Source organism: Salmo salar, chromosome 07 (genome assembly GCF_965601325.2).
Source record: "Salmo salar chromosome 07, fSalSal1, whole genome shotgun sequence".
Taxonomy (NCBI): domain Eukaryota; kingdom Metazoa; phylum Chordata; class Actinopteri; order Salmoniformes; family Salmonidae; genus Salmo; species Salmo salar.
In genome coordinates this window covers 73,767,351-73,791,905 of record NC_138297.1, presented here as the reverse complement: position 1 = coordinate 73,791,905, position 24,555 = coordinate 73,767,351, and the positions used below count along the sequence as shown (strand labels likewise).

General features: G+C 50.6%; 1 protein-coding gene across 3 annotated transcripts in view; it reads right to left on the bottom strand.

Moving 5' to 3' along the window:
- Positions 1 to 207: 207 nt before the first annotated feature.
- Positions 208 to 24,555, bottom strand: part of LOC106596021 (serine/threonine-protein kinase B-raf) — a 67,433-nt gene continuing 43,085 nt past the window's right edge. For all 3 annotated transcript variants that reach the window (XM_082978078.1, XM_082978079.1, XM_082978080.1), the window contains 9 exons: positions 23,192 to 23,328; positions 22,591 to 22,793; positions 21,550 to 21,726; positions 17,770 to 17,816; positions 16,635 to 16,753; positions 15,669 to 15,800; positions 15,319 to 15,453; positions 11,483 to 11,633; positions 208 to 6,826 (listed from right to left, as the gene is read on the bottom strand). In XM_082978078.1, coding sequence (XP_082834204.1) covers positions 6,804 to 6,826; positions 11,483 to 11,633; positions 15,319 to 15,453; positions 15,669 to 15,800; positions 16,635 to 16,753; positions 17,770 to 17,816; positions 21,550 to 21,726; positions 22,591 to 22,793; positions 23,192 to 23,328 — 1,124 coding nt within the window. In that variant the 3' untranslated portion in view covers positions 208 to 6,803. The remainder of the gene's footprint in view (positions 6,827 to 11,482; positions 11,634 to 15,318; positions 15,454 to 15,668; positions 15,801 to 16,634; positions 16,754 to 17,769; positions 17,817 to 21,549; positions 21,727 to 22,590; positions 22,794 to 23,191; positions 23,329 to 24,555) is intronic.

Here is a 24,555-nt window from a genome sequence, read left to right as displayed (position 1 = left end):
AGCTGTTGTATTCAGCATTTCACTGTAAGGTCTACACCTGTTGTATTCGGCGCACATGACAAAAACTTTGATTTGATCCCTTGTATGACCGTCTTAAAACAATTCCACATGTTCGCTTAGCAGAACCCCAACCCCCATTTGAGAATGATACAATATGGATGCTGAATAGCCATTATATTCTCAATAAAAAGATTACACACAAACAGAACCGTTTTCATGCACTTCTTTAATATATCTGTTTTTCCATATTCACAACAAATACATTAAGCTCTTTCATCATCTTTTTATATAATACAGTTCTTAAATTATTTCATTTTTTTTTTTTTTTACACAACATTTTTTTCTCAGAATGTCATTCTATCAAAATGTCTTCTTAATCCCTTTATTTCTTCATTTTAAAACATGTTATATATCTCATTCCATGTTGAGAGTCACCATGCCTCCTATTTAAAAACGGCCAGTATCTCCTTTATACAGCTATTTACAGACGACAACAATCATCTTCCAGAAGGATGAAGGTCTCAGTTGGAGGGGGCTTGTGGGAAACGTAGGCTTAAGGTGCAGGCAAGGACAGATGGGGGGGGGGGGTTACAGAAAATAAAAAGAACAGCGAGAAAGGTTAGAAACCGTCTTACAGTAAAGTAATACAAATAGAAGTAAACCATAACAGGCAAAGCTTTGATGGAGAGAGGGACAACTCAACAGGTTGTCAGTAGAGTCCCATAGCTTTGATGGAGAGAGGGACAACTCAACAGGTTGTCAGTAGAGTCCCATAGCTTTGATGGAGAGAGGGACAACTCAACAGGTTGTCAGTAGAGTCTCATAGCTTTGATGGAGAGAGGGACAACTCAACAGGTTGTCAGTAGAGTCTCATAGCTTTGATGGAGAGAGGGACAACTCAACAGGTTGTCAGTAGAGTCTCATAGCTTTGATGGAGAGAGGGACAACTCAACAGGTTGTCAGTAGAGTCCCATAGCTTTGATGGAGAGAGGGACAACTCAACAGGTTGTCAGTAGAGTCCCATAGCTTTGATGGAGAGAGGACAACAGGTTGTCAGTAGAGTCCCATAGCTTTGATGGAGAGAGGGACAACTCAACAGGTTGTCAGTAGAGTCCCATAGCTTTGATGGAGAGAGGACAACAGGTTGTCAGTAGAGTCCCATAGCTTTGATGGAGAGAGGACAACAGGTTGTCAGTAGAGTCCCATAGCTTTGATGGAGAGAGGGACAACTCAACAGGTTGTCAGTAGAGTCCCATAGCTTTGATGGAGAGAGGACAACAGGTTGTCAGTAGAGTCCCATAGCTTTGATGGAGAGAGGACAACAGGTTGTCAGTAGAGTCCCATAGCTTTGATGGAGAGAGGACAACAGGTTGTCAGTAGAGTCCCATAGCTTTGATGGAGAGAGGACAACAGGTTGTCAGTAGAGTCCCATAGCTTTGATGGAGAGAGGGACAACTCAACAGGTTGTCAGTAGAGTCCCATAGCTTTGACAGACCAATGCTTGTGAAGACATCCACCTTTTTGCTGCAACAGCATATATATCATAACATAAAGAACATGGCTGTATGCATCCCAAATGGCACCATACTCCCTACATAGAGCCCTGTGGGCCCTGGTCAAAGGGGGGCACTATAAAGGGAATAGGGTGCCATTTGGGATGCCTGTCAATCTGTAAAATAATAAGGGCACTCGTAACAACTCCTTCCTGCCGTTAGCTCCCCGGGTCATATTTATTTCATCCTTTATTTAACAAGTCAGTTAAGGACAAATTCTTATTTACAATGATGGCCTACCCCTGGGCCAAACCCGGACGACGCTGGGTCAATTATGCGCCGCCCCTATGGGACTCCCAATCATCGGCCGGTTGTGATACAGCCTGGAATCGAACCAGGGTCTGTAGTGATGCCTCTAGCACTGAGAAGCAGTGCCTTAGACTGCTGCGCCACTCGGGAAAAAAAAACTTTATTTTACAGATATGCGCTGTTAGTTCCTCGGGGGGGTCATATCCGCCGTTAGTTCCTCGGGGGGTCATATCCGCCGTTAGTTCCTCGGGGGGTCATATCCGCCGCTAGTTCCTCGGGGGGGTCATATCCTCGGGGGGTCACATCCGCCGTTAGTTCCTCGGGGGGTCACATCCGCCGTTAGTTCCTCGGGGGGTCATATCCGCCACTAGTTCCTCGGGGGGTCATATCCGCCGTTAGTTCCTCGGGGGGTCACATCCGCCGTTAGTTCCTTGGGGGGTCATATCCGCCACTAGTTCCTCGGGGGGTCACATCCGCCGTTAGTTCCTCGGGGGGTCATATCCGCCACTAGTTCCTCGGGGGGTCATATCCGCCGTTAGTTCCTCGGGGGGTCACATCCGCCGTTAGTTCCTCGGGGGGTCATATCCGCCACTAGTTCCTCGGGGGGTCATATCCGCCGTTAGTTCCTCGGGGGGTCACATCCGCCGTTAGTTCCTTGGGGGGTCATATCCGCCACTAGTTCCTCGGGGGGTCATATCCGCCACTAGTTCCTCGGGGGGTCATATCCGCCGTTAGTTCCTCGGGGGGTCATATCCGCCGTTAGTTCCTCGGGGGGTCATATCCGCCGTTAGTTCCTCGGGGGGTCATATCCGCTGTTAGTTCCTCGGAGGGTCATATCCTCGGGGGTCATATCCGCCGTTAGTTCCTCGGGGGGTCATATCCGCCGCTAGTTCCTCGGGGGGGTCATATCCGCCGCTAGTTCCTCGGGGGGTCATATCCGCTGTTAGTTCCTCGGAGGGTCATATCCTCGGGGGGTCACATCCGCCGTTAGTTCCTCGGGGCGTCATATCCTCGGGGGGTCATATCCGCTGTTAGTTCCTCGGAGGGTCATATCCTCGGGGGTCATATCCGCCGTTAGTTCCTCGGGGGGTCATATCCGCCGTTAGTTCCTCGGGGGGTCATATCCGCTGTTAGTTCCTCGGAGGGTCATATCCTCGGAAGTCATATCCGCCGTTAGTTCCTCGGGGGGTCATATCCGCCGCTAGTTCCTCGGGGGGGTCATATCCGCCGCTAGTTCCTCGGGGGGTCATATCCGCTGTTAGTTCCTCGGAGGGTCATATCCTCGGGGGGGTCATATCCGCCGTTAGTTCCTCGGGGGGTCACATCCGCCGTTAGTTCCTCGGGGCGTCATATCCTCGGGGGGTCATATCCGCTGTTAGTTCCTCGGGGGGTCATATCCTCGGGGGTCATATCCGCCGTTAGTTCCTCGGGGGGTCATATCCGCCGTTAGTTCCTCGGGGGGTCATATCCGCCGTTAGTTCCTCGGGGGGTCATATCCGCCGTTAGTTCCTCGGGGGGGTCATATCCGCCGCTAGTTCCTCGGGGGTCATATCCGCCGCTAGTTCCTCGGGGGGGTCATATCCTCGGGGGTCATATCCGCCGTTAGTTCCTCGGGGGGTCATATCCGCCGCTAGTTCCTCGGGGGGGTCATATCCGCCGCTAGTTCCTCGGGGGGGGTCATATCCGCCGCTAGTTCCTCGGGGGGTCACACCCGCCGCTAGTTCCTCGGGGGGTCACATCCGCCGCTAGTTCCTCGGGGGGTCACATCCGCCGCTAGTTCCTCGGGGGGTCACATCCGCCGCTAGTTCCTCGGGGGGTCATATCCGCCGCTAGTTCCTCGGGGGGGTCACATCCGCCGCTAGTTCCTCGGGGGGTCACATCCGCCGCTAGTTCCTCGGGGGGTCATATCCGCCGCTAGTTCCTCGGGGGGTCATATCCGCCGCTAGTTCCTCGGGGGGGTCATACCCGCTGTTAGTTCCTCGGGGGGTCATATCCGCTGTTAGTTCCTCGGGGGTCATATCTTGGGTTGTGTCACAGTGAACTGAAGACAATGACCCAGTGTAATGGGAACGATGTCCTTCAGAAAAATCCATGACATTATACATCTCATGGCAGAAGTCTACATCTCTATTCTGGTTCATCTCCAGTATTCAAATTTGCTCTCCTGGACCTAATATATGGGCCAGTTTCCCAGACACAGTTTAAGCATAGTCCAGAACTAATAATGTAAAATGGTAGATTCTCCATTGAAAAAGTTATGACTCGTTTCTCAGCTGTAGAATATCTGTTCAGAGGTTCATAGAGGTCCTTTATCAAGTGTTTAATTCTTCACGTGACGACCGTGTCCCAAATGGAGCCCCTATTCCTTCTCCGGAACACTACCTGAGCCCCAAGTGCACCGTTAAAGGGAATAGGGAACTGTTTGGGATGTAGCCAATGCCCATTTTACACAGCCTTTGGCTTCCCCAGCAGAACATCCACTGTGTTTCCTTACAGATGGAACATGATGCGTTTAGGGTGTTATTCATCAACTCAAAATTCATGTTGTGACGGGATTTATTTGTTAATTAAAAAAATAATATAAAATAAAGGGAAGTCACCATTTTTGCTTCTTCGATACATCTCTCACAAAGACACAAGCAGTTAAAACAAGACAGATGGCTCTCTCCCGGTCTCAAAGACAATTCAGAAAATGGCATTAACAAATTAGACAATATTTTTTTTTCGCAGGCCTGCCTGTCAACAAAATAAAAAAAAAGGCAAAACGACATCAACAAAAGACAAGTTAAAAACAGCTCCTTCGACCTTTCGACACACCGGAATGACAAATACAGCTGCTCGACTATAGAAAGGATAGGCATAAAAAAAATCAGACCACAGATTCCATTTTAATCCCCCACTCAAAAACACAGCTTCGGAGTGAAGTTTCCCCTTGGTACAGGTCTAGGATCAGCTGCTCCTACCCCAATCAGAACCTTAACCAACGGTGAGGGACATCCAATCAGTCCAGGGGCAACTTTAACCTACTCCCAACAACAACAAAACAAACCATTAAAATCCCACTAGTCTTTCAGCAGGCAGGAAGGTGATAGCAGCCATCTTGTTTACAGGTGCAAACAGGTGAATTGAGCTTCTGCTTCCTGTGTCTGTGATTAAAAAAAACAATATCAAAGTCCACGACAAGAAGAGAAAGACTCGTTGGTAGGTTATCACATGCACTGCCCAGATAGCTTTTCACCAACAGAATCAGAGGTGTGTGTGTGTGTGTGTGTGTGTGTCTGTGTGTGTGTGTGAGAGATCGGATCGTGTTCTGTGAACATAGCCAAGCTGAGAGGAGAAGCCGAGTCTCGTTGAGGGAGAGCAGTGAAACTTGTAACAGCACAATGCAATGTAAAACCTCAGACTACAAGCAGCTGCTATCCAACATGTAGACTAAAGCAGAACCCTATTCAATCGTTCACTTCCGAGCGGGAATCTTGGGACGTAGCCTGGGATCTTCCTTCCTTCAGACTTCACTCGGACCTTCAGATAGAGGGAGTCCCATTGTACGGTGTTCTTGTAGCTTCCATCCTTCCTCGTACAAACTCACTACAAAAAGTCCGTCCCCCCCCCTTCTCCAAAATAAAGATGGTCAAACGTGTGGCATGTCGGTCAGAGAGACTCCCCGTCCTCCACACCCCTGTAGACTCCGTAATAGAGGATTGGGCTCTCCCCCCCCCCTTCCCCTCCCCCCAAAACACCAAGTCTAAAGAGGCACTGGCAGCCATCTTAGATTCACACAGTTTCTTTCTAACAAACCTGTTGATAAAAGCGATGTGCTATCCCTTCAAAATAACAATCCTCGGCTGATTTAAAAAAAAAAGGTTCTTTATGACGCTAACGTAGCGAGGGTGAGTTCCCCCACTTCTGGTTTTCAGGGGAAAAGGAAGTTAGGTTGAACATTACTGTATACCTGAAAAGCTGATGCTGGCGTTTTCTGGTCGACTCCACATCAGCTATCAAATGATCCAAAACAGGGGTTAAAACATGGAGTTTTGTTGAGGCAAATGACAAGGCAAGATCACGGAGTCTGGCAAAAATGTGGAAAGGGCATCCTTCATTTCGAAAATGGACAGATCTGTGAGAGGCGAGGGAAAGTCTCAGAACCTCTGTCCTTTCAGTGAAGCTTGAGTCGAGTGTATTCGCGTGTGGCCTATCACCGGGTAGGAATGCTTTGTAGTGACAGTAAAAACATTAACGATCTCGCCAACAAAGAAAAGCTCAGAACAGCATCCCCCCCCACCAATATCCTTAAAATCCCAAAAACAAACAAGAACTGGGGATTTATTTTCTTCAATAAATTAATCTTTCAAGTCCTCTTCCCACAGGGTCGACTCCACCCCCGTGAAATCCAGCTTATCAGCGATTGGCTTAGACCTGGCCCCTTCATCTCAGGTAACCAATGAGCAGGCAGGGAAGAAGTGTGGTTTCCTGTGCCTGTAGCGCCGCCCCTCTTCGTCAGGGAGGGGAATGAGAAGGGGTGTGCTGCCCAAACCCTCAACCTCTAACCTCTCTTGACCCCCTAACCCCAATCCTGTCCTTGTGCTCTCAGTTACACTCCTCCTTCATCAGACCTACAGTCAAGAAGTGCTGTTCTCTCCTTTTGCACGATTCCCTTCTTCCTCTGGTTTGGTTTAACATTTCTTCAGTGTGTCTTCATTTGTGTATCTGCTATATGTGTCATTCAAGTTTTTCCTATTTTTTATCAGATTTTGTAAAAGTTTTTTCGATGTGGTGATTCCCCCAGCAGAGAAATCATCTGTAGAACTCCTGAGACGTGGAGCGGAGAGAGGAAGAAGCCGTCTTGTCTCTTCAGGTGTGGGAAGTAGAAAACAGCACGTTCTTTGAGACTAGTATGTTGGTTTTTGGTTAATGGATGAAGAAATCCACGGCAGGAACACAAGACTTGTTGAAGAGTGACGAGGGATGGACTGGCTGACTGGTGGAATCTGGATCAGCATCTTATTTAAATGCTGAAAACTCCCCTGGAAGGAAGAGACCAGAGATACGATCAGTGTGGAAGGACGGAGAGATATGATCAGGTTGGAAGGAAGGAGAGATATGGTCAGTGTGGAAGGGAGGAGAGAGAAGATCAGGTTGGAAGAGACGAGAGAGACAGCAGCAGTACAGCGTGGAAGGGAGAGAGGAGAGAGACAGCAGCAGTACAGCGTGGAAGGGAGAGAGGAGAGCGACAGCAGCAGTACAGCGTGGAAGGGAGAGAGGAGAGCGACAGCAGCAGTACAGCGTGGAAGGGAGAGAGGAGAGACAGCAGCAGTACAGCGTGGAAGGGAGAGAGGAGAGCGACAGCAGTACAGCGTGGAAGGGAGAGAGGAGAGCGACAGCAGTACAGCGTGGAAGGGAGAGAGGAGAGCGACAGCAGTACAGCGTGGAAGGGAGAGAGGAGAGCGACAGCAGTACAGCGTGGAAGGGAGAGAGGAGAGCGACAGCAGTACAGCGTGGAAGGGAGAGAGGAGAGAGACAGCAGTACAGCGTGGAAGGGAGAGAGGGGAGAGACAGCAGTACAGGGTGGAAGGGAGAGAGGAGAGACAGCAGCAGTACAGCGTGGAAGGGAGAGAGGAGAGAGAGACAGCAGTACAGCGTGGAAGGGAGAGAGGAGAGAGAGACAGCAGTACAGCGTGGAAGGGAGAGAGGAGAGAGACAGCAGCAGTACAGCGTGGAAGGGAGAGAGGAGAGAGACAGCAGCAGTACAGCGTGGAAGGGAGAGAGGAGAGAGACAGCAGCAGTACAGCGTGGAAGGGAGAGAGGAGAGAGACAGCAGCAGTACAGCGTGGAAGGGCGAGAGGAGAGAGACAGCAGTACAGCGTGGAAGGGAGAGAGGAGAGAGACAGCAGTACAGCGTGGAAGGGAGAGGAGAGAGAGCAGCAGTAAAAGGGAGAGAGGAGAGAGACAGCAGTACAGCGTGGAAGGGAGAGAGGAGAGAGACAGCAGTACAGCGTGGAAGGGAGAGAGGAGAGAGACAGCAGTACAGCGTGGAAGGGAGAGAGGAGAGAGCAGTACAGCGTGGAAGGGAGAGAGGAGAGAGCAGTACAGCGTGGAAGGGAGAGAGGAGAGAGACAGCAGTACAGCGTGGAAGGGAGAGAGGAGAGAGACAGCAGTACAGCGTGGAAGGGAGAGAGGAGAGAGACAGCAGTACAGCGTGGAAGGGAGAGAGGAGAGAGACAGCAGTACAGGGTGGAAGGGAGAGAGGAGAGAGAGACAGCAGTACAGGGTGGAAGGGAGAGAGGAGAGAGAGACAGCAGTACAGCGTGGAAGGGAGAGAGGAGAGAGACAGCAGTACAGCGTGGAAGGGAGAGAGGAGAGAGAGACAGCAGTACAGCGTGGAAGGGAGAGAGGAGAGAGAGACAGCAGTACAGGGTGGAAGGGAGAGAGGAGAGAGAGACAGCAGTACAGGGTGGAAGGGAGAGAGGAGAGAGACAGCAGTACAGCGTGGAAGGGAGAGAGGAGAGAGACAGCAGTACAGGGTGGAAGGGAGAGAGGAGAGAGAGACAGCAGTACAGGGTGGAAGGGAGAGAGGAGAGAGAGACAGCAGTACAGCGTGGAAGGGAGAGAGGAGAGAGACAGCAGTACAGCGTGGAAGGGAGAGAGGAGAGAGACAGCAGTACAGCGTGGAAGGGAGAGAGGAGAGAGACAGCAGTACAGCGTGGAAGGGAGAGAGGAGAGAGAGACAGCAGTACAGCGTGGAAGGGAGAGAGGAGAGAGAGACAGCAGTACAGCGTGGAAGGGAGAGAGGAGAGAGACAGCAGTACAGCGTGGAAGGGAGAGAGGGACAGCAGTACAGCGTGGAAGGGAGAGAGGAGAGGGACAGCAGTACAGCGTGGAAGGGAGAGAGGAGAGGGACAGCAGTACAGCGTGGAAGGGAGAGAGGAGAGAGACAGCAGCAGTACAGCGTGGAAGGGAGAGAGAGACAGCAGTACAGCGTGGAAGGGAGAGAGGAGAGAGACAGCAGCAGTACAGCGTGGAAGGGAGAGAGAGACAGCAGTACAGCGTGGAAGGGAGAGAGAGACAGCAGTACAGCGTGGAAGGGAGAGAGGAGAGGGACAGCAGTACAGCGTGGAAGGGAGAGAGGAGAGGGACAGCAGTACAGCGTGGAAGGGAGAGAGGAGAGGGACAGCAGTACAGCGTGGAAGGGAGAGAGGAGAGGGACAGCAGTACAGCGTGGAAGGGAGAGAGGAGAGGGACAGCAGTACAGCGTGGAAGGGAGAGAGGAGAGGGACAGCAGTACAGCGTGGAAGGGAGAGAGGAGAGGGACAGCAGTACAGCGTGGAAGGGAGAGAGGGGAGAGACAGCAGTACAGGGTGGAAGGGAGAGAGGAGAGACAGCAGCAGTACAGCGTGGAAGGGAGAGAGGAGAGACAGCAGCAGTACAGCGTGGAAGGGAGAGAGGAGAGAGACAGCAGTAGTACAGCGTGGAAGGGAGAGAGGAGAGACAGCAGTACAGCGTGGAAGGGAGAGAGGAGAGAGAGCAGCAGCAGTACAGCGTGGAAGGGAGAGAGGAGAGAGACAGCAGCAGTACAGCGTGGAAGGGAGAGAGAGACAGCAGTACAGCGTGGAAGGGAGAGAGAGACAGCAGTACAGCGTGGAAGGGAGAGAGGAGAGGGACAGCAGTACAGCGTGGAAGGGAGAGAGGAGAGGGACAGCAGTACAGCGTGGAAGGGAGAGAGGAGAGGGACAGCAGTACAGCGTGGAAGGGAGAGAGGAGAGGGACAGCAGTACAGCGTGGAAGGGAGAGAGGAGAGGGACAGCAGTACAGCGTGGAAGGGAGAGAGGAGAGGGACAGCAGTACAGCGTGGAAGGGAGAGAGGGGAGAGACAGCAGTACAGGGTGGAAGGGAGAGAGGAGAGACAGCAGCAGTACAGCGTGGAAGGGAGAGAGGAGAGACAGCAGCAGTACAGCGTGGAAGGGAGAGAGGAGAGAGACAGCAGTAGTACAGCGTGGAAGGGAGAGAGGAGAGACAGCAGTACAGCGTGGAAGGGAGAGAGGAGAGAGAGCAGCAGCAGTACAGCGTGGAAGGGAGAGAGGAGAGAGAGCAGCAGTACAGCGTGGAAGGGAGAGAGGAGAGAGACAGCAGCAGTACAGCGTGGAAGGGGGAGAGGAGAGAGAGCAGCAGTACAGCGTGGAAGGGAGAGAGGAGAGAGACAGCAGTACAGCGTGCAAGGGAGAGAGGAGAGAGACAGCAGTACAGCGTGGAAGGGAGAGAGGAGAGAGACAGCAGTACAGCGTGGAAGGGAGAGAGGAGAGAGACAGCAGTACAGCGTGGAAGGGAGAGGGGAGAGAGACAGCAGTACAGCGTGGAAGGGCGAGAGGAGAGAGACAGCAGCAGTACAGCGTGGAAGGGCGAGAGGAGAGACAGCAGTACAGCGTGGAAGGGCGAGAGGAGAGAGACAGCAGTACAGCGTGGAAGGGAGAGAGGAGAGAGACAGCAGTACAGCGTGGAAGGGAGAGAGGAGAGAGACAGCAGTACAGCGTGGAAGGGAGAGAGGAGAGGGACAGCAGTACAGCGTGGAAGGGAGAGAGGAGAGGGACAGCAGTACAGCGTGGAAGGGAGAGAGGAGAGAGACAGCAGTACAGCGTGGAAGGGAGAGAGGAGAGGGACAGCAGTACAGCGTGGAAGGGAGAGAGGAGAGGGACAGCAGTACAGCGTGGAAGGGAGAGAGGAGAGAGACAGCAGTACAGCGTGGAAGGGAGAGAGGGGAGAGACAGCAGTACAGGGTGGAAGGGAGAGAGGAGAGACAGCAGCAGTACAGCGTGGAAGGGAGAGAGGAGAGACAGCAGCAGTACAGCGTGGAAGGGAGAGAGGAGAGAGACAGCAGCAGTACAGCGTGGAAGGGGGAGAGGAGAGAGAGCAGCAGTACAGCGTGGAAGGGAGAGAGGAGAGAGACAGCAGTACAGCGTGCAAGGGAGAGAGGAGAGAGACAGCAGTACAGCGTGGAAGGGAGAGAGGAGAGAGACAGCAGTACAGCGTGGAAGGGAGAGAGGAGAGAGACAGCAGTACAGCGTGGAAGGGAGAGAGGAGAGACAGCAGTACAGCGTGGAAGGGAGAGAGGAGAGAGACAGCAGTACAGCGTGGAAGGGAGAGAGGAGAGAGACAGCAGTACAGCGTGGAAGGGAGAGAGGAGAGACAGCAGTACAGCGTGGAAGGGAGAGAGGAGAGAGACAGCAGTACAGCGTGCAAGGGAGAGAGACAGCAGTACAGCGTGGAAGGGAGAGAGGAGAGAGACAGCAGTACAGCGTGGAAGGGAGAGAGGAGAGAGACAGCAGTACAGCGTGGAAGGGAGAGAGAGAGAGAGAGACAGCAGTACAGCGTGGAAGGGAGAGAGGAGAGAGACAGCAGTACAGGGTGGAAGGGAGAGAGGAGAGAGACAGCAGTACAGCGTGGAAGGGAGAGAGGAGAGAGACAGCAGTACAGCGTGGAAGGGAGAGAGGAGAGAGACAGCAGTACAGCGTGGAAGGGAGACAGCAGTTCTGTTCTGATGTGATAAATGAGCCTTATTCATTGTGTCTATGTTACAATCCTATCTATTATTTCAACAGGCCAAATCGTTGATGACAGAATAGTTACGTGAGCACGTTTAAAATGGCAGTAACACTCTTTACATGGAGAGATGATGGGAACCCCCTCACCATATCCCCCCTGTATAGGGGTTTTGGGGGAGGCGCAGGCGTACAGGCTGAAGTCCTCCGTCTGGAACCCGGCTCGGTTCAGTGAGGGTTCCGACGCGGAGCGGTGGATCTTGGGTAAAGAACGCGCCAGAAGCTCAATGGACGCCAGGATCTGACGGAGGAGGTCAGAGGTTAAAAAGAGACGGTCACCACCAACAAGGTTAATAAGTCATCACTAGCCAATCACCTATCTCGAATCACTCGTCTCAAATAGGGACAAAGCTGACAGCAAGTCAGAGAATCTTAGATTCAGGCTGTCAGCAGAACCTCAGCTGGGCTTTCCAGCAGCTTTTAAACACAGTGAGACGTCAGTGTGAATTTATTTCTAATGCTCTGAGGCCACCTGGTGGTGGAACTAACACGTTCTCCTTCAGCCATACAAGCAAAACAACTCCAAGGAGGGCTGGCTCGGTCCCCACACAGGTTACCAGCCTTAACCCACACAGGTTACCAGCCTTAACCCACACAGGTTACCAGCCTTTTAACCTGTCTGGGCCAGTGGGAGGCTTGCGTCCCACCCTAATCAACAGCCAGTGGAATCGCGTCGCGCTAAATGCAAAACCTCACAAATGCTATAACTTCAATTTCTCAAACATATGACTATTTTACACCGTTTTATAGATACACCTCTCCTGAATCGAACCACGTTGTCCGATTTCAAAAAGGCTTTACAGCAAAAGCAAAACATTAGATTATGTCAGCAGAGTACCCAGCCAGAAATAATCACACAGCCATTTTCAAAGCAACTAGCATGCATCACAAATACCCAAAACACAGCTAAATGCAGCACTAACCTTTGACAACCTTCATCAGATGACACTCCTAGGACATCATGTTACACAACACATGCATTTTTTGTTCGATAAAGTTCATATTTATATATAAAAACAGCATTTTACATCGGCGCATGACGTTCAGAAAATCTTTTCCCTCAAATGCTTCCGATGATCAGCGCTACAATTTACAAAATTACTATTCGAAAACATTGTTAAAATGTAATATTGTCATTCAAAGACTTATAGATTAACATGTCTTGAATGCCATCTCTTTGCCAGATTTAAAAATAACTTTACTGGGAAATCACACTTTGCAATAAACGACGTGGTATGCCCAGAAAAATAGTCTAGGCTATAAATGTTGGAGCCATCTTGGAACGATCAACCATCTAAAATACTATTGTAAATAATCCCTTACCTTTGATTATCTTTATCAGAAGGCACTTCTAGGAATCCCAGGTCCATAACAAATGTAGTTTTGTTCAAAAAAGTTATGTCCCAATAGTGTTAGCGCGCTCCGAAGGCTAGTGAAAATGTACCGTGTGCGTCTGACTTGTCGTCAGGAATGAGCAAAAAAAATATATTTAAGTTCGTTCAAACATGTCAAACGTTGTATAACATAAATCTTTAGGGGCTTTTTCAACCAGGGCTTCAATAATATTCCATTGGGACGGTTGCATTGTCTTTCAAAACGTTTCGAAAAGGGAGAGTACCCATGGGCGCCGACGTCACAATGGTAATGGCCCATCCCCTGTGACCAAGGTAAACATCCTCTCTTTCAGTCAATTTTGATAGGAGACTCAAACCACTTTGTAAAGACTGGGGACATCTAGTGGAAGCCATAGGAAGTGCTAAATGAATCACAAGCCCCTGTGTGTTTCAATGGCAAATGTTTGAAGTGATATCCACACATCAGATTTCAGTTTCCTGTCAGGATTTGTCTCAGGGTTTTGACTGCCATATGAGTTCTGTTATACTCACAGACACCATTCAAACAGTTTTAGAAACTTTAGGGTGTTTTCTATCCAAATCAAACAATTATATGCATATTCTAGTTACTGGGCAGGAGTAGTAACCAGATTTAAATCGGGTACGTTTTTTTATCCGGCCGTGCAAATACTGCCCACTAGCCCTAACAGGTTTTAACCCAGAACAGGTTACCAGCCTTAAAACCCACAACAGGTTACCAGCCTTAAAACCCACAACAGGTTACCAGCCTTAAAACCCACAACAGGTTACCAGCCTTAAAACCCACAACAGGTTACCAGCCTTAACCCACAACAGGTTACCAGCCTTAAAACCCACAACAGGTTACCAGCCTTAAAACCCACAACAGGTTACCAGCCTTAAAACCCACAACAGGTTACCAGCCTTAAAACCCACAACAGGTTACCAGCCTTAAAACCCACAACAGGTTACCAGCCTTAACCCACAACAGGTTACCAGCCTTAACCCACAACAGGTTACCAGCCTTAACCCACAACAGGTTACCAGCCTTAACCCACAACAGGTTACCAGCCTTAACCCACAACAGGTTACCAGCCTTAACCCACAACAGGTTACCAGCCTTAACCCACAACAGGTTACCAGCCTTAACCCACAACAGGTTACCAGCCTTTTAACCCACAACAGGTTACCAGCCTTTTAACCCACAACAGCTTACCAGCCTTAACCACATGAGCAGGAAGATGTTTCTGTTGAGGTGGATATCTTGGTCATTTTAAAACATTCAGCTCAACCCCTGGCATGTACAGTGAAGAGGCCTCCAGGGTTACCCGGGGGAACAGGGCCCGTCTCCAGCGTTACCCGGGGGAACAGGGTCTCGTCTCCAGCGTTACCCGAGGGAACAGGGTCCCGTCTCCAGGGTTACCCGAGGGAACAGGGTCCCGTCTCCAGGGTTACCCGAGGGAACAGGGTCCCGTCTCCAGGGTTACCCGAGGGAACAGGGTCCCGTCTCCAGGGTTACCCGAGGGAACAGGGTCCCGTCTCCAGCGTTACCCGAGGGAACAGGGTCCCGTCTCCAGGGTTACCCGAGGGAACAGGGTCCCGTCTCCAGGGTTACCCGAGGGAACAGGGTCCCGTCTCCAGGGTTACCCGAGGGAACAGGGTCCCGTCTCCAGGGTTACCCGAGGGAACAGGGTCCCGTCTCCAGGGTTACCCGAGGGAACAGGGTCCCGTCTCCAGGGTTACCCGAGGGAACAGGGTCCCGTCTCCAGGGTTACCCGAGGGAACAGGGTCCCGTCTCCAGGGTTACCCGAGGGAACAGGGTCCCGTCTCCAGGGTTACCCGAGGGAACAGGGTCCCGTCTCCAGGGTTACCCGAGGGAACAGGGTCCCGTCTCCAGGGTTACCCGAGGGAACAGGGTCCCGTCTCCAGGGTTACCCGAGGGAACAGGGTCCCGTCTCCAGGGTTACCCGAGGGAACAGGGTCCCGTCTCCAGGGTTACCCGAGGGAACAGGGTCCCGTCTCCAGGGTTACCCGAGGGAACAGGGTCCCGTCTCCAGGGTTACCTGAGGGAACAGGGGTCCGTCTCCAGGGTTACCCGGGGGAACAGGGGTCCGTCTCCAGGGTTACCTGAGGGAACAGGGTCCCGTCTCCAGGGTTACCCGGGGGAACAGGGGTCCGTCTCCAGGGTTACCTGAGGGAACAGGGTCCCGTCTCCAGGGTTACCCGGGGGAACAGGGGTCCGTCTCCAGCGTTACCTGAGGGAACAGGGTCCCGTCTCCAGGGTTACCCGGGGGAACAGGGGTCCGTCTCCAGGGTTACCTGAGGGAACAGGGTCCCGTCTCCAGGGTTACCCGGGGGAACAGGGGTCCGTCTCCAGCGTTACCTGAGGGAACAGGGTCCCGTCTCCAGGGTTACCCGGGGGGACAGGGGTCCGTCTCCAGGGTTACCTGAGGGAACAGGGTCCCGTCTCCAGGGTTACCTGGGGGAACAGGGTCCCGTCTCCAGGGTTACCCGGGGGAACAGGGTCCGTCTCCAGGGTTACCTGAGGGAACAGGGTCCCGTCTCCAGGGTTACCTGAGGGAACAGGGGCCGTTCCTCTCTCTTCTTCTTCATACAGTCAGCCATCAGCCTCCTCATGGCTTTAGGACAGTTGGAGCGCACCTTACTGAGGTCAGGAGACAGGTAGCCCCGACCCACCATGAAGATTATCTAGAGGAGAGAGGTAGAGGATCAGGTCAGGGGTAGGAGACCTTGCTCAGGTAGGACAGGACCCCAGACATCAACTCATAGAGAACATTATAAATATATAAATAAATATAAATATATAAATAAATATAAATATATAAATAAATAAATAAATAAATATAAATATATAAATAAATAAATAAATATATATATATATATATAACAGTAGAGATATCTACCTGGTCTCTGTTATTGATGTTGGAGTAGGGCAAGGCCCCAGACATCAACTCATAGAGAACAATCCCGAAGGCGTAAACGTCAGACTGGAAGCTGTAAGGGTTCTTATCCTGCAGGCGGATCACTTCTGGGGCCTACAGACAGACAGGGAGCAGCAGAGTCACACAGTTTACCAGATACACAGCCACACTGGCAGGGTTGGGCTCAATTCCAGTCAAGTCAGGAAGTACACTGACAATTGCAATTCTCGTCCAGGAGGAACATTTGGAATTAGAATTGTTTTGGTTTACTTCCTGAATTGACTTGAACCCTGGGTCTCAAAAGTATTGTCCTTGTTCCTGCCATCATCGCCTCCCTCTCAAACCGCACTGGAGGACAAGATTTGAGGTACCTCCCCCCAGACCATTTCCTCCAATGAGTTGAGGTACCTCCCCCCAGACCATTTCCTCCAATGAGTTGAGGTAACCCCCCCCCCCCCCCAGACCCTCTCCTCCAATGAGTTTTGAGGTACCTCCCCCCCAGACCCTCTCCTCCAATGAGTTTTGAGATGGAGGCCAGAAGAGAGGAGGTAAGGAACTGAGGAAAGACTAATTGTGTCAGAGCTCATGTCACATTCAGACTGATGCATTTATTCACTGTTTTCCTAAAAACAACTGATATCTGATCCTTTCAGAGCAGCTCTGATAACGTACATCACATTCTAATAATGTAGAATAATGTGGTTAGAGGGTTGGGCCAGTAACCGGAAGGTTGCGGATCGAATTCCCCGAGCTGACAAGGTAAAGAAATCTGTCATTCTGCCCCCGAGCAAGGCAGAAGAGTTTGTGGGTTAAATGCGGAAGACATATTTCAGTTGAATACATTTAGTTGGACAACTGACTAGGTATCCCCCTTTCCCTAGATTGAATTCTCTTGCTAGTTGTTTAGTCTATTCAGGTTCTCCTCTTTATCCCTGCAGTATCACTCACCATCCACAGGATGGAGCCAGAGAGCTGTTCAAACTGGTGGGAGCCGCTCCAGCGTGACTTCACTGTGGCCAGGCCGAAGTCTCCTATCTTCACCGTCAGGTCCTCGTGTAAGAAGATGTCTGGGAGGAGAGGGGTTAAGGAAAAGAGAGAGAGGGGAGCTAGCTCCGTCTGGCGGGAGGGGAGCTAGCTCCGTCTGGCGGGAGGGGAGCTAGCTCCGTCTGGCGGGAGGGGAGCTAGCTCCGTCTGGCGGGAGGGGAGCTAGCTCCGTCTGGCGGGAGGGGAGCTAGCTCCGTCTGGGGGGAGGGGAGCTAGCTCCGTCTGGGGGGAGGGGAGCTAGCTCCGTCTGGGGGGAGGGGAGCTAGCTCCGTCTGGGGGGAGGGGAGCTAGCTCCGTCTGGGGGGAGGGGGGAGGTAGCTCCGTCTGGGGGGAGGGGGGAGGTAGCTCCGTCTGGCGGGAGGGGAGCTAGCTCCGTCTGGGGGGAGGGGGGAGCTAGCTCCGTCTGGGGGGAGGGGAGCTAGCTCCGTCTGGGGGGAGGGGGAGCTAGCTCCGTCTGGGGGGGAGAGAGAGGGGAGCTAGCTCCGTCTGGGGGGAGGAGAGAGGGGAGCTAGCTCCGTCTGGGGGGAGGAGAGAGGGGAGCTAGCTCCGTCTGGGGGGAGGAGAGAGGGGAGCTAGCTCCGTCTGGGGGGAGGAGAGAGGGGGAGCTAGCTCCGTCTGGGGGGAGGAGAGAGGGGAGCTAGCTCCGTCTGGGGGGAGGAGAGAGGGGGAGCTAGCTCCGTCTGGGGGGAGGAGAGAGGGGAGCTAGCTCCGTCTGGGGGGAGGAGAGAACCATGGATGTATCGGCTGGTGGCTGTCCATGCCAATTCATCAACTAACACCCTTGTCTTTGTCTCACCTAGTTCACCTGAAGACGGCTGCACTAACAGGAAGTCCCTCTGGATAACAGCGTCCTGCTAAATGACTACAACGTAAAAACAGATCTGAACACAGGACTATATCCTATCAACGACTTGTGATCAGGTGACACAGCAGAGAGAGGTGATTATGACGGCCTCCCTTATAGGTGGGTCAAAGGTCAAACAAGACTGTGAAAGGTGCTTGTTGGAACAGGTGAAAGGTCAGGGGTCAGAGAGGATACTGTTGCTCTTCAGATCTCTGTGGATGATGGATTTGGCGTGCAGATAACTAGGGAGGAAAAACCACAAGAATCCCAGGATAGTTAGTACCGTAAATTCTGGACTATAAGCCGCAACTTTTTTCCCCACGCTTTGAACCTCGCGGCTTAAAACAATGACGCGGTTAATATATGGATTTTTCCAGCTTTCAAATTTTTTTTCTCCAAAAAAAACACATTCTGTGACGTGCTCATTTTTTTGGCGGCATGAAGCTTTCATCAGACCAATGAAATTGCCGAACGGGTTAAGGTCAAACAACTTTTTTGTTTACTGTTAAATTTGTTTACTGTTGTTTACTGATTAAATCGAGCGCTCTCAAACTTCCCATCATTCTGATTACGGTAGTCATTTTGTCACCCTCATCATGGCAAAGACATGGAGAAATGCATATGATGCAGCTTTCAAGTTGAAGGCGATTGATCTGGCTGTTGGAAAAGGAAATAGAGCTGCTGCACGGGAGCTTGGTCTTAATGAGTCGATGATAAGACGTTGGAAACAGCAGCGTGAGGAATTGACTCAGTGCAAAAAGACAACTAAAGCTTACTGCTAATTTTTAATTTTTGTTACAAGCCGTGTTTCGTTAAAGCCTATTTATTTTTGTTACAAGCCGTGTTTCGTTAAAGCCTGTGTAAAGTTCATTTGTTTCAATGTACCGGTAGGCACCTGCGGCTTATAGACATTCAGTGGGTGCGGCTTATATTCAGGTGCGCTTAATAGTCCGGAAATTACGGTAATCAATAAACAGTACACATGTTTACAGTCCCAGGTTAGTTAGTAATCAATAAACGTTTACAGTGCCAGGTTAGTTAGTAATCAATAAACATGTTTACAGCCCAGGTTAGTTAGTAATCAATAAACACTGGTACACCAGTCTGTCCATGTTAAGACTCTCCTAACCTCCACTGTACCAGTCAGTCCATGTTAAGACTCTCCTAACCTCCACTGTACCAGTCAGTCCATGTTAAGACTCTCCTAACCTCCACTGTACCAGTCAGTCCATGTTAAGACTCTCCTAACCTCCACTGTACCAGTCAGTCCATGTTAAGACTGTCCTAACCTCCACTGTACCAGTCTGTCCATGTTAAGCCTCTCCTAACCTCCACCGACCCAGTCAGTCCATGTTAAGACTCTCCTAACCTCCACTGTACCAGTCAGTCCATGTTAAGACTGTCCTAACCTCCACTGTACCAGTCTGTCCATGTTAAGACTCTCCTAACCTCCACTGTACCAGTCAGTCCATGTTAAGACTCTCCTAACCTCCACTGTACCAGTCAGTCCATGTTAAGACTCTCCTAACCTCCACTGTACCAGTCAGTCCATGTTAAGACTCTCCTAACCTCCACTGTACCAGTCAGTCCATGTTAAGACTGTCCTAACCTCCACTGTACCAGTCTGTCCATGTTAAGCCTCTCCTAACCTCCACCGACCCAGTCAGTCCATGTTAAGACTCTCCTAACCTCCACTGTACCAGTCAGTCCATGTTAAGACTGTCCTAACCTCCACTGTACCAGTCTGTCCATGTTAAGACTCTCCTAACCTCCACTGTACCAGTCAGTCCATGTTAAGACTCTCCTAACCTCCACTGTACCAGTCTGTCCATGTTAAGACTCTCCTAACCTCCACTGTACCAGTCAGTCCATGTTAAGACTAACCTCCACTGTACCAGTCAGTCCATGTTAAGCCTCTCCTAACCTCCACTGTACCAGTCTGTCCATGTTAAGACTCTAACCTCCACTGTACCAGTCAGTCCATGTTAAGACTCTCCTAACCTCCACTGTACCAGTCAGTCCATGTTAAGACTCTCCTAACCTCCACTGTACCAGTCAGTCCATGTTAAGCCTCTCCTAACCTCCACTGTACCAGTCTGTCCATGTTAAGACTCTCCTAACCTCCACTGTACCAGTCTGTCCATGTTAAGACTCTCCTAACCTCCACTGTCCCAGTCAGTCCATGTTAAGCCTCTCCTAACCTCCACTGTACCAGTCAGTCCATGTTAAGACTAACCTCCACTGTACCAGTCTGTCCATGTTAAGACTCTCCTAACCTCCACTGTACCAGTCAGTCCATGTTAAGACTAACCTCCACTGTACCAGTCTGTCCATGTTAAGACTCTCCTAACCTCCACTGTACCAGTCAGTCCATGTTAAGCCTCTCCTAACCTCCACTGTACCAGTCTGTCCATGTTAAGACTCTCCTAACCTCCACTGTACCAGTCTGTCCATGTTAAGACTCTCCTAACCTCCACTGTACCAGTCTGTCCATGTTAAGACTCTCCTAACCTCCACTGTCCCAGTCAGTCCATGTTAAGCCTCTCCTAACCTCCACTGTACCAGTCTGTCCATGTTAAGACTCTCCTAACCTCCACTGTACCAGTCTGTCCATGTTAAGACTCTCCTAACCTCCACTGTACCAGTCAGTCCATGTTAAGACTAACCTCCACTGTACCAGTCTGTCCATGTTAAGACTCTCCTAACCTCCACTGTACCAGTCAGTCCATGTTAAGACCCTCCTAACCTCCACTGTCCCAGTCTGTCCATGTTAAGACTCTAACCTCCACTGTACCAGTCTGTCCATGTTAAGACTCTCCTAACCTCCACTGTACCAGTCTGTCCATGTTAAGACTCTCCTAACCTCCACTGTACCAGTCAGTCCATGTTAAGACTAACCTCCACTGTACCAGTCTGTCCATGTTAAGACTCTCCTAACCTCCACTGTACCAGTCTGTCCATGTTAAGACCCTCCTAACCTCCACTGTACCAGTCTGTCCATGTTAAGACTCTCCTAACCTCCACTGTACCAGTCTGTCCATGTTAAGACTCTCCTAACCTCCACTGTACCAGTCAGTCCATGTTAAGACTCTCCTAACCTCCACTGTACCAGTCAGTCCATGTTAAGCCTCTCCTAACCTCCACTGTACCAGTCAGTCCATGTTAAGCCTCTCCTAACCTCCACTGTACCAGTCTGTCCATGTTAAGCCTCTCCTAACCTCCACTGTACCAGTCAGTCCATGTTAAGACTGTCCTAACCTCCACTGTACCAGTCAGTCCATGTTAAGCCTCTCCTAACCTCCACTGTACCAGTCTGTCCATGTTAAGCCTCTCCTAACCTCCACTGTACCAGTCTGTCCATGTTAAGCCTCTCCTAACCTCCACTGTACCAGTCTGTCCATGTTAAGACTCTCCTAACCTCCACTGTACCAGTCTGTCCATGTTAAGCCTCTCCTAACCTCCACCGACCCAGTCAGTCCATGTTAAGCCTCTCCTAACCTCCACTGTACCAGTCAGTCCATGTTAAGCCTCTCCTAACCTCCACTGTACCAGTCTGTCCATGTTAAGACTAACCTCCACTGTACCAGTCAGTCCATGTTAAGACTAACCTCCACTGTACCAGTCAGTCCATGTTAAGACTCTCCTAACCTCCACTGTACCAGTCTGTCCATGTTAAGACTCTCCTAACCTCCACTGTACCAGTCTGTCCATGTTAAGACTCTCCTAACCTCCACTGTACCAGTCTGTCCATGTTAAGCCTCTCCTAACCTCCACTGTACCAGTCTGTCCATGTTAAGACTCTCCTAACCTCCACCGACCCAGTCTGTCCATGTTAAGACTCTCCTAACCTCCACTGTACCAGTCAGTCCATGTTAAGATGCATCCCAAATAGCAGCCTATTCCCTATGGTCTGAGACTAGTTCTGGGAACAGGGTGCTAGTCGGGGTGCATCCCGTGTGTTGTGGATTAACTCACTCCATGCCCTGTGCCGTCTGCCGGGCGATGTCTATGAGCTTGATCATCTCAAACTTGGTCTCTATGATGTGTAGGTGGTGGTAGAGGGAGGAGCCCTCACACCACTGGGTCACGATGGCCAGCTGAGGCTTGGTGGTGTAACCCATGAACAACAGGATGTTGACGTGACGCGTCTTCCTGTTAGGGAACAGGGGGAGGACATCAAAACCACTGAGAAGGAGCTTTCAGCTCTCCATCCGGCATGTTATTTCATGGCAAAAACAGAAGCCCCGTTTACACATGGCAAAAACAGAAGCCCCGTTTACACATGACAAAAACAGAAGCCCCGTTTACACATGGCAAAAACAGAAGCCCCGTTTACACATGACAAAAACGGAAGCCCCGTTTACACATGACAAAAACAGAAGCCCCGTTTACACATGACAAAAACAGAAGCCCCGTTTACACATGACAAAAACAGAAGCCCCGTTTACACATGACAAAAACAGAAGCCCCGTTTACACATGACAAAAACAGAAGCCCCGTTTACACATGACAAAACGGAAGCCCCGTTTACACATGACAAAAACAGAAGCCCCGTTTACACATGACAAAAACAGAAGCCCCGTTTACACATGACAAAAACAGAAGCCCCGTTTACACATGACAAAAACAGAAGCCCCGTTTACACATGACAAAAACAGAAGCCCCGTTTACACATGACAAAAACAGAAGCCCCGTTTACACATGACAAAAACAGAAGCCCCGTTTACACATGACAAAACGGAAGCCCCGTTTACACATGACAAAAACAGAAGCCCCGTTTACACATGACAAAAACAGAAGCCCCGTTTACACATGGCAAAAACAGAAGCCCCGTTTACACATGACAAAAACAGAAGCCCCGTTATTTCATGACAAAACAGAAGCCCCGTTTACACTATACTTGTCGGTTAGACTGTATATCCCAACACACCTAAGACCTGGAAGGTAGCAGTTAATTACCTCAACATCTGCAGTAAAACTAGTATTCTACATGACTTAACCGTTAATGCGTCTTACCGGAGGACTCCCACTTCGTTCTTAAAGGCCTGTAGCTGCTGTGGGGTGGGAGCTGTAACGTTCAGCATCTTTACCGCCACGTCGCCGTGCCACTTGCCCTTGAAAACGGTTCCAAAGGATCCAGATCCTATCCTCTGACCCAGGGTGATCTGACCTTCTGGGATCTCCCAGTCGTCACTAGAGTCCCGTCTGCCCAGGGTTTTCTACGGAGGGGGACACACACACACAGAGACGGTTTACTTCCTGCTTTACAACAGAGCCGGTGCAGTCTTAAAGTGGCGGCGCACGGTTGAAGGGCTCTGTGCATTTCACCACACTAATGTGTTTTTTTTTTACTAGGTCTTTCTCCATCTGAATAGCTGGGCATTTATAGCCATCTTGCCAATTCCTAGTGTCATTGTTTGGCATCTCCATCTTATTGTAAACTTATTGATCCTGCTTTGTGATACACCAATCAGCTCTAAGAAGGTCTGTGTTACTTATACACCAATCAGCTCTAAGAAGGTCTGTGTTACTTATACACCAATCAGCTCTAAGAAGGTCTGTGTTATACACCAATCAGCTCTAAGAAGGTCTGTGTTTTGTAGCGGTCGCGTCTCACCATCTTATTGCGGTCGTCAGACGAGGACGATGACTTCCTCTCTCTCTGTGGACACGGAGACTTCTGAGGAGCCTTCACATTGGTCAATGAGCCAGGCAGCGAGGCCGGAGGCGTGGCCGACAGCCCTGCAGTCGACCCTAATTGGAAGTAGGAGAGGGAGGGAGGGGTTAGGGAGGGAGGGAGGGAGGGGGGGTAGGGTGGAGGAGGAAAACAAAACAAAAGATGAGGATGAGAAGAAACGGAGGGCCAACAGAAGGCAGTAGGAGGAGGAAGAGGAGGAAGACAGGGATTGAGTGACAAGAGAAGGGATATGTCCAGTCCCAAACTGACCCCTAGACCCTATGCCCTAGGATCGACCCCTAGACCCTATGAGGTCGATAATAGGGTCAACCATAGGGTCTAGGGGTCAACCATAGGGCAGGGTTTCCCAATGGGCGATTTTATTTGGCCCCCAAAATGTTCAGATCAAAAATATTTTGTATAAATTGTATTAATAATTTTTCATTAAATTAGACAAAAAGAGAGTGTAAAATCATCAGAAAATGAGTTCAGTGATTTTAAATTTAGGAAATCTGTCCAACTATTCCAACACATAAATAGAGACTGACGTGATCGTATCCCAATGTAATCAAGGTTTGAAATGATTCTGTTTTTCCTGAAATATTATATTTCTCTGTTTGGGATACTTGCAGTCAATTTGCAGCGATACAAATGATTTATAACTATGTTCCAGAAACCATTTACCATCCTCTCAAGGATGGTAAACAAATTGGACCCACTGCTGAATGTAATTGGGGATCCTTGGCGTAGGGTCTAGGGGTCAGTTTGGGATTGGGCCATAGAGGGAGTAGGGTCTAGGGGTCAGTTTGGGATTGGGCCATAGAGTGGGTTTCAGAGAACAGGAGGGTTGAGGGGAGTCAGTGTTGTGTCCTGGGGGTGTTGGAGGTAGGGGGGGTGTCACAGTGGGAGGTGGTACTGATGTTAACAGAACTGATGACTTCTACTCTTGTGGCTAGAGCACAGCACTCTTCTCCTAACCCGTCAAATTCTCCCCAACGGGCCACGTCAAATTCTGCCCAACGTGCCACGTCAAATTCTGCCCAGCGTGCCACGTCAAATTCTGCCCAGCGTGCCACGTCAAATTCTGCCCAGCGTGCCACGTCAAATTCTGCCCAGCGTGCCACGTCAAATTCTGCCCAGCGTGCCACGTCAAATTCTGCCCAGCGTGCCACGTCAAATTCTGCCCAGCGTGCCACGTCAAATTCTGCCCAGCGTGCCACGTCAAATTCTGCCCAGCGTGCCACGTCAAATTCTGCCCAACGTGCCACGTCAAATTCTTCATCTAGCCACAACCGTAGAAGCCA